This window comes from Hibiscus syriacus, unplaced genomic scaffold (assembly GCF_006381635.1).
Source record: "Hibiscus syriacus cultivar Baekdansim isolate YM2019G1 unplaced genomic scaffold, ASM638163v2 tig00110239_pilon, whole genome shotgun sequence".
Lineage (NCBI taxonomy): Eukaryota > Viridiplantae > Streptophyta > Magnoliopsida > Malvales > Malvaceae > Hibiscus > Hibiscus syriacus.
The window spans coordinates 1,633,067-1,648,131 of record NW_024062641.1 but is presented as its reverse complement, the minus strand read 5'-3'; the positions used below and the strand labels follow the sequence as shown (position 1 = coordinate 1,648,131).

At 36.6% G+C, this 15,065-nt stretch overlaps 2 protein-coding genes and 1 pseudogene across 2 annotated transcripts; 2 read left to right on the top strand and 1 right to left on the bottom strand.

Annotated features, from left to right (window-relative positions):
* Positions 1–1,573: 1,573 nt before the first annotated feature.
* Positions 1,574–5,409, top strand: LOC120114658 (protein IQ-DOMAIN 32-like). Its single transcript, XM_039135487.1, has 7 exons — positions 1,574–1,591; positions 2,351–2,560; positions 3,080–3,154; positions 3,416–4,223; positions 4,273–4,801; positions 5,037–5,116; positions 5,393–5,409. The coding sequence occupies exons 1-7, from the start codon at positions 1,574–1,576 to the stop codon at positions 5,407–5,409; spliced, it is 1,737 nt and encodes a 578-aa protein (XP_038991418.1).
* A 910-nt stretch (positions 5,410–6,319) lies between these two features.
* On the top strand, positions 6,320–9,874 carry LOC120114698 (zinc finger CCCH domain-containing protein 6-like). The gene is made up of 4 exons (XM_039135519.1): positions 6,320–6,688; positions 8,270–8,476; positions 8,578–8,702; positions 8,812–9,874. Exons 1-4 carry the CDS (start codon positions 6,632–6,634, stop codon positions 9,728–9,730), a joined length of 1,308 nt encoding a protein of 435 aa, XP_038991450.1. The 5' UTR covers positions 6,320–6,631; the 3' UTR covers positions 9,731–9,874.
* A 474-nt stretch (positions 9,875–10,348) lies between these two features.
* LOC120114657 lies at positions 10,349–14,593 on the bottom strand (annotated as a pseudogene).
* Positions 14,594–15,065: the final 472 nt, after the last annotated feature.

The window sequence follows — 15,065 nt, the reverse complement described above, 5'->3', positions numbered from 1 at the left end:
AATTGGTCTGCGTTTTAACCAAAAATTTGTTCTTTTTAATAATAAAAGGGATTCGTGGTCGATTACGTTTGGGGAAGGATTAACACTCCCACAACGCCCAAAATTGGTACTCATTAATTATAAATTGTCTCTATTATTAAAAATTCAAAAATATATTTAATTTATAATCTTGTTATTTTACATTTATTAATATAACTATATTTTTAAATAAGATATTTATTTATTTACAAATATCAGAAAATGGCTTCTAGGTGCTTTAAGACAACTCTTTTCTTATTATTAAAAAAATAAATAAATATTAATAAAACATTTATCTAAAAATAATAAAAATAGATTAATATATATAATTGATAAAAAATATTTATTTAAAAATATCAGAAAATTGACATCCAGTTGCTTTAAGACTGCTCTTTCTTAATATTTAAATATTAAAAATAATAATTTTCTCTAATAAAATAAAACAATATGTGTTTTCTTATTTTTTTATAAGTAAGATATTTATTTATTTTTAAAATATCAGAATAGGACATCTAGTTGCTTTAAGATTGTCCTTTTCTTTGATATTAAAAAATAAATAAATAATTAAAATATTTTTTAAAAATAATAGATTAATATATGTAAAATAGGATATTTATAAAATAAATAAATATTACTATTATATATTAATAAAATAATACTTAATAATAATAATTAAATATATTACAAATAAAATAAAATTAAAATATAAATAAATAATGACTAAAATAAATAATATTGAAATTATAGTAGTAAAATATAAAAAGTAATAAAACTTATAATTAAAATAAATGAAAATGACTAAATTATAACATATCAAAATTAAATAATCTAATTCACAATTAATTATTTAATATTACAGGGGCTAAGCATGCTATTTTACCTATTATTAATTTAGTGACTAAATTAAAATTATATCGAATTATAATATCAATTTAAAATAAATTAAAACATGCTCTCAGGATTAAAATAATAATAACTTAAATCATAAAGGACTAAAATAGTTATTTATCCTAAATATTGTATAAACATAGCCAATGACTAAATTATAAATTAATAAAATTAGAAGACGGATTTAAAATATTCAGAAATATAATTTAGTGACTATTTTGTAAAGATTACAAAATCAGAGGGGTTGTGGAAAGGGTTTAACAACTTTGGAAATTACACATACGTCCCTCCCCAAAACGACATCGTTTGGGGAGGGTATTTAAACCCTTTAAACGACCCAAAATCCCCTCATCAATCTCATTTTCATTTATTCTCTCTCTCTCTACACGAGAGAACCAGAATTCTCTGCCTTCTCTCTAGCTTCCCTCATCGGAGGGAAGCCAGTCCCGGCCGGCCACCGTATTCCGGCTCCGATCGCCGCCGCTGGTCACCGTGAACGGTGGCCGGAATTCGAGAAATCACTCCAAAATATCCCTTTTTCGATCCTAAGGCCAGATATGGCCTTCTTTTTACTTAAACATACCTAGATCGTCTTAGATCTAAAAAAAACCCTAAGGTTTTTTACCTTCGATTTAGTGACGATTCCGGCGATGTTTGATTTCTAGTGATGAGCGAAACCTCGAAGGTGAGTTCTTTTTTTTCTCTTCTTTTTCTTCGTTTTGGATTTGCTGCTGGTTGTGTGGTTGTTGCTTGCTGTTTTTTTGTGGACTCTTGCTCTCCGTTCTCCCTTATTTTGTAGGTTCTCCATGGCTTTTATAAGCCTCAACGAGGCTCTCATCTGACCAGTCCAAAGGGAATTTTCTGGTGATTCACCAAACTATGTGGTGACTCACCCCATAGCTGCGACGTGGACGGCCGACGTGGTGTTTTTGGAGTCTTCTAAGAGGGTGGCTTCGTGGCTACTGCTGGAATGGACCATCTGGAATCATAGGCGACAACTGTTTATCGTCGATCTATAGCGACGGCGGCGCTGGCTGAGGCGGTTGGATGATAACCCAGTGTTAGGAAACCCTAGGGCTTCCTTTGCTGGAACCATCTGTGGACCGTTGGATCTCTCAGATCCAACGGCTGAGATCATTGGCGGCTGGGGTTGAAATGATAAAACCCTAATTGGGTTTTAGGGTTTGTTTTGGGCCGGCTCTATTGGGCCTGATTGATTGGGCCGGTTCTGGTTATGTAAAACGGGCCTCCAGTTTTTTTTTGCTTGTAATATTTATTAAATAATAATATATAATAATAATAATAATAATAATAATAATAATAATAATAAAACGAAATGAAAAAATTAGTGTTTACACTTGGTAAATTACTTCTTTCCCAAAGTGGATTTGAACTTTCCACTTCGTTACTTTCCTCATGATTTATCTTATGCACTCATTTGCAGGCACTTAAAGAGTTAGGAAAGCTTAAGAATTTAGTGAAGGTGCAGGCTGCTGTAAGGGGGCACTTGGTTAGAAAGCATGCTGCTGGGACTTTACGGTGCATTCAAGCCATTGTCAAGATGCAAGTTCTTGTTCGTGCTTGTCTATCTCAAGACGGGCTTTATTCTGAAAATAAGCTGGATGGCAAGCTCCATAATGACAACCAAACTTTGGTAATTCTTAAAGCTTAAATCAATTATTAGGAATCACAACTCACAAGACCGTTTACCCTGTATGTTCTGGTTCACATTTTACTGATAGGTGGCCTGCTTGCTTTCACTTTTAGGATTGTTGCAACATTTTACCTTTTATTATTTGCATATATGGATGATCATAGTTAAGTATATAATCTATGAACGAACATGTTCTATTTTCAAGCACAAATCTAATTTTAGAAAGGGCCATTGGACGACGAGTTCTCTGTAATTTGCAAAATCATATTGTTCAGAAAGAGGTGAATCTAATAGGATTTTTTTTTTCTCGGCTACCTTTGCAAGACATTCAGATATACAGGCTAATGTCCCTGCTGGCGTGATGTTTGTTTAATCAGTTACACTTTGTATATGACACAACATAAATCACCTGGAAATATATAGATAACAGTATGTTTAGGAATTTTGTGCAATACGTTTCTTTCAGTAATTGCTATTTTTTAGTTTTAGCCATCATTCCTCCATTTATTCCTGAATCAGGGAAGCTCAGCAATAAAACAAAATGAAACTTGTACATCCATAGAGAATCTGCTTAGCAATAAGTTTGCTCGTCAGGTATGTTAAGTCAACAGTCTTTTGCTTCATTTTTTAAAAACTATTTGCTGGCATCTATTTGTCAAACTATGTCTACGCAGTGTACTCAGAATTTGATTTGATTGCACTTGCAGCTGATGGATTCAACACCCAAGACAAAACCTATCCACTTCAAGTGTGATCCATTGAAACCAAACTCAGCTTGGAGCTGGTTAGAGAGGTGGACGTCTGTGGCATCACCTAGAAATTCTTCGACGGTCAAATTAACTATTGAACAACCAGAAATGGGAGAAAAGTGACAATTATGAGACTCCTCTTACTACAACAGCTCAATCTGAAGCGATCTCCGAGTCAAACGAACCAAAAACTGACGTATGGGAGATATTGGTATCATCAAAGAGTGAAGAGAATCCGATCACCGACAATGCAGCCAACTTTAAGTTTGAGGAATGTGAGCAAACTTCCTCTCCAGTAACGGATGATATGGACCAACCTCAGATTGACACTATTACATCCGACCTAAAAGAGAACTCTCAGGAGATAAACACACAGGATCAAATGATGCAAACAGATGCTCATTCTCAAACACTGGACAGTTGTCTTTCTAGCAAGCTGGAAATAGAGAGTGAACAACCCAAACATTCTACGAAAAGATTTGCTTCTGAACAACTGGAAACGGAGCCAATGAAAATTGCATTTGGGTCAAGGAAGGCAAATAATCCTGCATTTATTCCTGCACAAACAAAATTTAAGGAGTTGAATTCAACTGCCAATTCAAGTAGATCAGTTGATTCATCCCCCCAAGACATTGGAGATGAATCGAATGTGGGTACTCTGTCATCTGAGGCAGATACGATAAGCAGGTTGACCAAACCAAGCATCACAGGAAATGCAGTCAATAATAGGAAGGTTCAATGCAGTGGCTCTGAATGTGGAGCTGAAATCTCTATTATTTCCACTCTCGGTTCACCTGATATATCTGAAGTTTCTGAGCAAAAAATTTTCAGTTCCAACAGTATTAAGGATTTGAATGTTAAAGAAAACAAAACAGGTGCAATCAGAATGACTGATTCTTCTCTGTCTACTGCTGGTCAGCCTGATTAAGAAACCGGATGCTAGTGGTGCATTGGCGAATTTAGTTGTTGCAGACTCCCCTCAAGTAGCGCAGCAGCCACCGAAAGGCACACCTGATTTGCATAGAGATCTGGATTCTGAGATGGGTAATCAAGCATACATATTATCCCCAGAAGCCTCGCCCAAGTGCCATATGATTGTTCCAGAATCCCAAAGAACACCTTCTAGTGAGGTATCAGTGAAAGCTAAAAACAAAAAGGACACAAGCTGTCAAAAGAGTAAGTCCTTGTCTGCTGCTAAGAGTTCTCTACCAACTCCAGCTCATGATAGTGGAGCAAGATGTAGCATGGAACAATTGCCCAAAGATCAGAAAAATGGAAAGATACGTAATTCTCTAGGTTCAGGAAGACCTGACAACATTGATGGTGAGCCGAGAGATAGTAACAGCAGCAATTCTCTTCCCCGTTTCATGCATGCCACGGAATCTGCAAGAGCAAAGGTTAATGCAAAGACCTCACCAAGATCGAGTCCAAATGTGCAAGACAGAGACATTTATATCAAGAAGAGACATTCCTTGCCTGCTGCTAATGGGAGGCAGGGTTCTCCAAGGATCCAGGGACCAATTTCTTTCTCTAGGTTCAGGAAGACCTGACAACATTGATGGTGAGCCGAGATAGTAACAGCAGCAATTCTCTTCCCCGTTTCATGCATGCCACGGAATCTGCAAGAGCAAAGGTTATGCAAAGACCTCACCAAGATCGAGTCCAAATGTGCAAGACAGAGACATTTATATCAAGAAGAGACATTCCTTGCCTGCTGCTAATGGGAGGCAGGGTTCTCCAAGGATCCAGGGACCAATTTCTCAATCCCATCAGGGTGCAAAAGGAAATGGTACAAATCCTATGCATGGTATGTTCCAAGCTTATTCTTCACCTTCCTACTTTAATTGTTGAGCTTCTTAACATTAAAATATCTTTAATTCTTACTTCTTGTTAGTACACTTTGTCCTTTTCATTTTAGATAATTGAATTTCATTCATCATTCAAGCAAGCAGATGTCTGCTAGTGGGTGTAAATTTCAACCCCCACCCCCCCAAAAAAATGATAGTTATGATTTAGTCCTAAAATAGTTCAATTTCAGCCCTAAAAAACATTTATGGCTTTGCTCCTAACAATCTTGTTTCAGAGAAATGGCAAAGGTGACAGGTTACCTCGGAGCAACCATATGTCACAGTTCCATGTTATGCATCTTCTCAGGTGAAGTGGAGCTGATTGGTGGTCATACTATCTAGCTATATGCCTCAGCATTTCTCCAATTGAGTTGATTTTGACAAACCATCTAGTGCTTGGCATGGGAGGAGATATATATAGAGTTGAGTAAACATTTTCTTGTATATTTCTATTACCAAAACCATTGATATCACTATTGTTTGTTTCTAAGCTTTACGCCTGGGGGTCTGCTCGTGTGTTTTGTTCAAAAGTGTTTGGCGTGGTACTATTCGGGTTTGCTACAACTTGTTTTTGAGGTGTCTATTCGGAGTTTTGATCAATTTTTCGTGTGATAACTTGGATATTTTCTGTTGTTTCGTTGGCAACCATTTTGATGCTTTTTTCCCCCTTTCAATTGTTTATGCTTTCGTAACCAAGAAAATCCATGTACCCATCTGCTATGAAAACAAACCTTTAGAAGATGCCCTTTTGTTTATCTAATATTTGGTATTTTTCTGTCAAATTTAAAGAACTGAACTAAGAGGCCCAAAACAAGAAAACCATGGACCTTACGTATCGGCCCTTGAATCCGAAAGCGGAAGCCACGTGGGCAAAGTTATCTGACAAAGTAAAGCACATCGAGTGTTGACTCTGCCAATGCTGCGACTTTTTCATCAACAGTCCTTTCATCGTTTAACTCAAAAAATGTTTTAGCCGTACTCGCATTCGGAGCGCGTGCAGTAGAACGTCACAATCCCTGAACGTCCTTCCATTTACACGCGTCTAAAGACAGCGTGTGCCAGCGCTCCCTCAACTGGATCCTCAATACAGAACAGAAGCCTAGAAGGAAAGAGCGAAAAAGAAAAGGAAGTAGAATAAATAGGGGGAAAATCGCAATGCTGAAAATGAAAACCCAGAGGATCTAGGGTTGCCTTGGATTTCTCTGTTTCGAAAGGTTGATAATTAGACGTATCTATACGCTTCTTTTTTAATCTTATAGTTAGGGTTTTCGAAACAGGTAAGTTAATTTAAAGGCTGTCAGTTTTCTTTTTGCGTCACCGGTGGTTGAGTTGGGTTTTAATCGATAGAACCCTAAAACCAGTGGTTTCGAGACTTGGACTAATACAGTTTTACCCAGAATCGAAGCCGGACAAGGAGGACTTTTGAAGGATTTTTATCTTTTAATTTAATATATTGTATTTTACGATCTGTAAATATGCGAGTGCGCAAATCGAACAGGATTTCTTGGGCACCGGATGCTAATCTTTGTCAGGTAAAACTTGCAATTTATACTTTCGGAACTTCTAAATTTCGAGCTCCGTTTCAGGTGAAATAGAGAATGAAAAAAGGGGTAGAAAATTTTAGTTATATGTTGCAAAAAAGTAAAGTGGGAATGATGCCATGTGAACCCTTCTTGTTGTTTTGTTTTTAGTTTTTTTTTCTTTTCTTCTTTCTCTATCTAAACCATTTGCAATTGCATTTGAAGCTTTTAGGTTATTTCATTTTAGTATTATTGAATTGCTGAGCATGTTTCTGAATATATTTTTCATTTTGGTGATGGCATTGTTTATAAAACCTTTTAGTGTATGAAATGTTGAGTTTCGTTTGTGCTTGATTTCCTTTTCCATGGTATTTATGTCTAATTTAGTGTCTATACCTGTTTGTAACTGTTTTTATGAGAATAAATCAGTCAATAGAGCCAGGAGTTGTCATGCTAGTTAGCTACAAATATTAGGGTACGATTATGGTAAAGTATTTTGATTTTTAATTGGTTCAAAATCGCTAATGAAGATAAACAACCCAGCTTGTCAATCCATGATGCTTCATTTCATAGCAGCACATTCCTGTTTCATATCATGTTCATTGTGCAGAGTGCAGACCACAATAAAGAAATAACAATTGTGCCACAATAAAATCTCCGTGGAGTTTGATTAGGTTGCACATTAAGTTCATGAATGTTTGTTGTATCGCTTTAGCTTGTAATTATCAGAAAGCTCAGAGTTTGTGGTCTATCCTTTTACTTTTATATGCATACCCTCTCCTTTTAGGATAGTCACTTGTTTCTCCAAAGAGACTTCAGCATACAGACTCCGAAATAATTTGAAAGGATCTTCAGTTTTAGCATCTCTAATTCTTAGATGTATGAAGTTCTGAACTAACATGTAGCAACTCTTCTGTGCTTTGAAAGATTCTGAAATGTCCTTTGCCAAAGGTCTCCTCGACTAAAAGTGGCAATCTACTTCAATGGTGTCAAGCTAGTAAGAAAGGAACTGATCATTTCAAATATTAAAGATATTTGCGACTTGGTATCTATTTTAGGTGCCTGTTTGCCAGGGACTATTCCTAGTTGAGCATGGGGTTAATATTGGTTGGTTCTGTTTGGTTTTGAAGATATTTGCGGTTAATATATAATATTCTAGGTTTTTTTAAGATCAAATCAATAGGCTGAGTTCATCCCCGGTAGGTGACGTCATTCTGGATTTTTTTTTCTTTTTTGGGTCAACCCTCATTTAGAAATTAATACTAGATTTGTGGTGTTTTCTATTGTATAAGTACTAAGCGAAGCCTACTGGGATTGACATCTGAATTTCATTAACCTCAGATGAATCTTTTCCCCCCTTTTTGTTCAACATTTAGTCTCAGCTGATTCTTTGTGAGAAATTAAGAAATTCTTTATGAGAAATTAAGAAATTCTTTGTTCAACATTTTTCTGATACTTCTATTCTGTTGTTAATATATACAGTGTGAGATAAAAAAATCCCCAGCTTAAGCAATTATTTTCATCAGTTCATTTGGTAGAGGCTGTTTTATTGAAGATCCTAAACAGAAAATAAGAATGCTTCTTTCTTAACAGATAAAGCTCTTTCTGATGGAGGAACCACCTTCACAAGTTGGATTGGGCGCTCAAGATCACCTACAAGCAAAAACCTCTGTTTCACATTTAAATGGAGCAACTGCGGATGACTTTCTGCCTCCTGGATTTGAAGGAACTCATTCTACAAATCACGTGCATGTTGACTTGTCAGAAATACCTGTCATTAAGTGGAGATGTCCTCACAGAGTAACAGTTCTAAAGACTTCTTTTCTTGCCATTTTCATTTTATTTTGATTTGTAAATATTGCTCCAGCATTTCTATAAAAGCTGAATCTGCATTGTCACAGTTTATATTGGACTTCAATTGGCAAGTAGTTGCTGGAGAGGAAAGTAGAGAGGTTGAGATTCAAAATCAGAGAGAAGTTAGAGTACTTGAAGCTATTTATCCTCGCCCATCTGCAATTCCTACAAAGTCTGATTTTTTTCTATTTATTTATTGGAGGGGGTGGGGGATTGGGTTTTCTCATAATTTTCTCCAGTTTTACTTTTCCACGAGCCTAACTTTTATTCTCATTCTTCAGCTCTTCCGTTTCAGCAGATGTAGAGAACTGCCACTATGATGATCATCTAACTCCTCAAATACCCATCACTCCTATTGAAGATGAAGATGCAGCAATTGAAACACTACCTGATGTCTTGGCTCCATATGGTGCCCCCATTAGTTCACAGTCTGGTGTTTCAAGTGCTTCTGCCGAGGAGAGACCATCGACTGAAATGGTACTTAATGTCGAGCCCGGAGTAGCAGCTGCTGCCTTAAGAGCTATTAACCAAAGCAATGAATGTGGAAAAATGATTGATCCTGACTTGCTCGTCAAAATTCTCAGCAACCCTCAATTGATTGAGAAATTAGTTACAGATTATGGAGCTGCTTCGGCTGCACAAAACTTGCCTAAACCAACATCTCCTCTGGTACCTTCGTCCTATCCCCATCCAGCTGTAAATGTATCTAATCCATCTCCTCCCTGTACCAATAGAATGGAAAATGGCATAGCATCCGTAACAGCTGCGTCTACTGGAGCATATTATGCTGAACGTGATGGGTTTGGTAGTGGAGCCTCAAATAAACAAGGTCCTATTCCCAGTGTCCAGCCAGTTTCACCTACACCCGCCCCGGAACTTCCTCAGAAGGATATAAACTATTACAAGAACTTGATTCAGCAACATGGAGAAGAAAGACGGGGACTAGCTCAACAGCCACGACCAAACCAAGAACCAACAAAAACCCCAAAACCAAGAGATTCGAAGTTGAGAGTGATGAAGCCTTGTATTTACTTTAAAAGTGCCAGGGGATGCAGAAATGGCGCCAATTGTGCATTTCAACATGATGTATCGTCCCAAAACGGAGGCAACAACCATTCCGACCTGCCCAATGGTAAGAGAATGAAAATGGATAAGAGAGATCAGGAGTTTGAAAATACGAGTATGCCCTTTTTCACGTAAGAAAAGCGTTCTGCAGCATCTGCTCTCCTGTCTATTTCACGATTGTCATGCTTTTGGGTTTTTTCTTCCTGCAAATAGTTATATAACTACCAAGTTTTTCTTCTTTTTTCCTTTTTCCTTTTTCCTTTTTCAGCCTTGCATCTAGCTTTATGATTTAAGTTATTGGCGACAACTTGATAAATCGCAAACGATTGCTGATTTCATCTTTGGATGCAGGAATTTTTGGTTTTCCTCTTGCACCCATTTGCTATGGCTGTTTTTGTGCATCAACTATTTGCGTTAAGTTCATTTCCTAGAGATGCAGGATTATTATTATTTTTGGTTTACTTCTTCCACCCATTTGCTAGAATTGTTTTAGTGGATTATTATCATATGCGTCAAGTTCATTTCCTGCAGAAATATGCATAGTGAATTCGTACACCACATTTCCATCTCTACAAAACGAAAGCTAAAATGAGCACCCGAAGCTGAAGCTGAAGCTGAGGCTGAGGCGTACCAGTGGGAATCATATAGATCACCGGTTAATATTTGGTATCAGTATGAGACTACTCTGCCATTTTTAAACTCCCTAGACATGGGTAATCTCTATCGTTCACCCTGAATCTTGACTTTGCAACCTTAAGACTTAGAGCCATTGATTCCTTGCACTGCTGCACTGTTGAGAAGCTTTATCCACTCCTCCCTCATCTGTACGGGACAGAATTCTAATGCGTCGTACACACCCCACAAATTCTCTGCAGACATTCAAATCGTGGCCATTTTATGTTGTGATTTTGACATTGTAAATACTTGGGTCGACAAAGCCATGAATAATAATGCTTTAAAGAATGCCGGGCCGTGGATCATCCCCAACAAGTAGGACTTCATTCTCATAATCCACGTATACCGATTTCCACCCTGAGCCTCTTGGATCCTCGAGCAGCCCCTCAAGACCAAGCATGCATTAGATTACAGAAGTTAGCTCATCGTAGTTCTTAAAAATTTGTCGCATCAATTGACCTCCCAACAGACCCTGCGTCTGAACCTGTCAGCCATAACCAATAAAAGCTAAAGAGGAAAGTAATAGGATCACGTCAAGGAATTTTCAAAAGATGATGGAGCCATGTAATTTTCCCGCAACTCCGATGAATGCCTCAAGATTGCGATATTCACAAACTAAATTGATATCAAACGCGGTGTGATTTGCTGCCATGAATTATTCTGCAGGAGATCACACATCAAAATCAACATTGCTTGAAGATGTGACAACTGAACTGTCCAGTAAATCCTGCCGGTTGAATGTTGTAAATGCAATCTGAGACTGAATAACCCGACTACAATTCCCAACCAAACAATCTGAAGGATTTTGAAACTCAGCATTCTTCAATGAACACAACTCAGCCAGGACAGTGGGAAAAGAAGGATCAATCACCACAATACCACCATTACTAACATCAACGTCAACACAGCCGTACATCCTACTTTTATTGTTGCTATCATCTGAGAAACTCCTTGTCGCACCAGAAATAAAGCTGCACGGTTCTTGCCAAGTTAAGGAACATAATTTGTCTGCTTGGGATGAAGGCCTAAAATCATACAGCTGATCATTCCATGTATCCTGAGTCCCAGTTGATTCAGGAAACACAGCTGAAGAGTCTAGTAACCCAACCAGCGGTATAGGACGAGATGATCTACAGAGCCCAAAGACAGATTGGCCAGAAGAAAAGAGTGGCGTCCATTCATCAGTGTCTAAGAAAGGAAGACAGCTACTGAAACTACTAATATCAGGTTGCGCTACCTGCATATGATGGGCTTGGGGGACTGTCGTGTTCAACTGTAACCGAATTGTGCACGGATTGATCTGGAATTGGGATGGAGTCTGGTTCTGGTTAGGGAAAGACAGTTTGTTGAAAACAGTTGGGGTTATAGCATTTGCCAACAATTTTGCAGTCAACCGACTTAACTGATCACTTGAGTGCTCTGTTTCGAACTTTACTTTTTCGTCATTGCTTCTAGCTTGTGTTTGGCCTACAAACATTTTCGCAGGATGTGGGTTACCATTAGCATTTACTTTTTCCAAATTTGGGTTAATGGGATCATGTTGGTCAAGTGCTAACTGGGAAAGACAAGGGTTTTCTATCAGCGTATTTTCTGATTGCATTTACTGAGGTTTCTGATCGCTTGTAGAGTGCATATCTTTCATCTCATCTAATGGATATACCTTTCCAGTGGAGAACTGCTGTGAAGTGGATGAAAAAGTCCCAGGATGGTTAACAAGTTTTGGGTTCGGCATTATGTTCATCAGTTGTTCGGAACATGAGTTTGAGATCGATTATCGAAGATTCCCATGTCTATTTTCACAAAACTGGAGGAAGGGCCTTTGAGACCTGAAGTTATAGAAGGAAAAATAAATATGCTTTCAGGAGTTTCAGCCTCCCATGCACTGACCCTATTCTGCTTATTGTTACATCCAGGTTCATTCTCTTCAAAAAAAAATTACATCCAGGTTCATCCTAGTCAACCTGATAAGAGAAAGAATACAAATTCCACTATTAAGCCGACAAGTACACGAAATTATATTGCTGGAAATGAATAAGATAACGAGTATCGAGTTGCAACAAACAGTGTTCAAGTAAATGAAAGAAAACCTTAAGGTTTCGCCGCTTCGAGCCAGGTCATCTCAGAGGATCCAAGTCACTAATGCCAACTAGTGTACCCATATGTCTGCAGAAATTCTGAGAAATATTAACAGAAATCTCAATAGTCCTATATATATCGAATGAAACATTATTATATCACCATACGCAACAATATGAAACACTCCAATAGTATTTCTATTTCCCTTTGTGAAAAAGTGTAGGACAGATTGGACAATCCAAGTATGTGCTTTATCAGTGGATAGCACCTTATGGTTACAAGATACGGTGATAGCTACATATTCAAGCACTTTTCCTGTTGTAGCAAGTCATGGAGAAATTCTCAAGTTCACCATTCAAGTTGCAATGAGTTCACTGGAAATAGTGTACTCTCACTTTTATCAAAATGTTGATAGAAGGCTAAGTTATCACTGTGATATGCTTACTCGTGGTATGAGTTGTGTTGAAATGGAGTCGAGGAAAGCTGAAATCTACTTGTTTTTGTGCAGGGGTAGTAGGGTCTAGGGGTCAACTCCGTATAGTTTGGTAAGGCTAGTAATCTAGTTAAAGAAGAAGAAGAAGAAATGGTTGGTCTATCATGCCGAGTCAATTGGCTTAATATGCCGCATCATCCGTTACTACAATAATTGATGTTAACGGTGAGTGATCAGTTTGGAACAAATCGATAACGTTAGTGATCGGTTTGTTATTTTTAAACTTTTAGTGGAAAAATAAAAATTTATTTAAACATTAACGATCATTTATGTAGTTTACCCAAATAATAAAATGAGGCATCAAAGCTAAGTTTATGTCATCTTAAACAGTAATACTCGAAATTTACTTATTTAACACCGCTCAATATATAAAACAGTGTGTCAAGAATAATCTTTGGATTTATTATATTAATAAATTCATCAAAATATTACTGCTTATTATTATTATATAAAGAAAATAATCGTCAACAAAATACATAAATAAAAATATAAACTGCTTCAACTTTCGAGCATTGTTTTGGTAGTACTTTGCTGCGTATGATATTTGACCGTTCGTCACGCGTGCCGTTAGTGTATTTAGGGAAAAATGATCTTTCATTGCATGTCACGGTTTATGAGTAACTATTTAATGGATTTAATTTATCATGTTATTTACGGTTTCAATAGATTATATTAATTTTTAAATAATTATTCACTTTTTATTTATATAAACAAAGAAGTGAAGATTTATCTTGAAGAAAATGAGATGTATAAATATTATTAGTTGGATCTACAAATAACATGGTGAGCCGAGTCCATCTAATAATTTTTTCATGGTTTATATATGTCTATTTAGGAAAAAATATTAGATGAACCTGACTCATCATGTCAACCGTGATCTAATCAATAACATTTTTTTCATTTTTTTATGAATATTCACATCTTTCCAATATTAAATAAAAAGTGGATAGTTATTTAAAAAATATTTAAAAATTAATGGATGTGATTCATTAAAACCATAAATAACGTGATGAGCCAAAATTATGAAATAATTTCTCGTCTAGTTAGTTGTTTTAAGCTTGCATTTTGTTTAAAATGTCTTTACGAAAATAATTAATATTTTATAACACAACACTAGTATCCAATGGAATTATTAAAATGATGTCGTAGAGGTTTTTTTCGTTTTGCTCTTTCGGCGGCAGCTTAAATCAACTAACAAATCTTCCATGATCCTCCCATTTGACTTAACATGAATAAGATCTAATGATGTGGAACGATGAATAATTGTGGACTAACCCCACTTTGAACCTAAGCAGATGAAAATTTAGCACTATAAGATAAGCCTCATTAAATATGCATGTATGAAGTGCAAATTTTGCTTTTGGTCAAGCAAATAAAGTTGCAATTCGGTGGACGGGACCCTTTCCTATTAAAAAATTGACTTACCCCTTTATTATTTCCCTCGGCCTTCAAATCTAATCTGATACGGGACCGGCGATAGATATACGTATAGATAGTCATTGAGAGGTAGATTTTGCAGTAAACAATTGCCAGTTTGCAAGGACAAAGGAAATAGTGTTAGTAATTTCTTTCATTTGGGCCCATTATCATTATTTGAACCCATTTTAGCAAATTTCCATCATTCGCCATACAAACGTCGAAGAAACTCTTAGAAGCGAGAAAACCACGTGAATATCTCCTTTGGGCTGTGTGTTCAGTTCGGATAATGAGGTTTGTTCAGGTTTTCTTAATTTGCATGGATTGACCCAACCCATTTGTATATCTCAGTGTTATTAAAACCGGACCGGACACGGTTCGACTGGTTGAATCGGGAACCGGTTGCCTATCCGGTCCGGTCACCCTATAAAACCAGTTTTGCAACGAACTGGTTAAGAACCGGTGTGAACCGGTCAAGAATCGGCAAAACCGGTGTGAACCGGCCGGTTCAACCGGTTCGGTTTTTTTAAAAAAAAAATAAATACTTTTTTTATTTAGTTGTTAATGAATTTCATTAGGTATTGACCTTAAATATTATGTTGTAGTTGATTTGAATCATTTTGTTTCACTTGATTTTATGATATTTAACTTATATATGTTATAACTTGTGATATTTTTATACCTTTTAATATTGTGAACTTAAAAAGAGTGTTATATATATTAATATTACTTTTAATATTATGTAAAATTTAAAAAAATATTATTTTATATAAACCAGTTCAACCACGGTTCAACCGGTGAACCAGTACC

Excerpts from the sequence above, each read along its gene's own strand:
- LOC120114698 (XM_039135519.1), top strand. The coding sequence starts at position 6,632 with ATGCGAGTGCGCAAATCGAACAGGATTTCTTGGGCACCGGATGCTAAT. Across the intron at positions 6,689-8,269 it reads CGGATGCTAATCTTTGTCAG|ATAAAGCTCTTTCTGATGGA; the intron begins GTAAAACTTGCA and ends CTTTCTTAACAG. Across the intron at positions 8,703-8,811 it reads CCATCTGCAATTCCTACAAA|CTCTTCCGTTTCAGCAGATG; the intron begins GTCTGATTTTTT and ends CTCATTCTTCAG.
- LOC120114658 (XM_039135487.1), top strand. Across the intron at positions 3,155-3,415 it reads GCAATAAGTTTGCTCGTCAG|AAATGGGAGAAAAGTGACAA; the intron begins GTATGTTAAGTC and ends TTGAACAACCAG. Across the intron at positions 4,802-5,036 it reads TTGCCTGCTGCTAATGGGAG|GCAGGGTTCTCCAAGGATCC; the intron begins GCAGGGTTCTCC and ends TGCTAATGGGAG.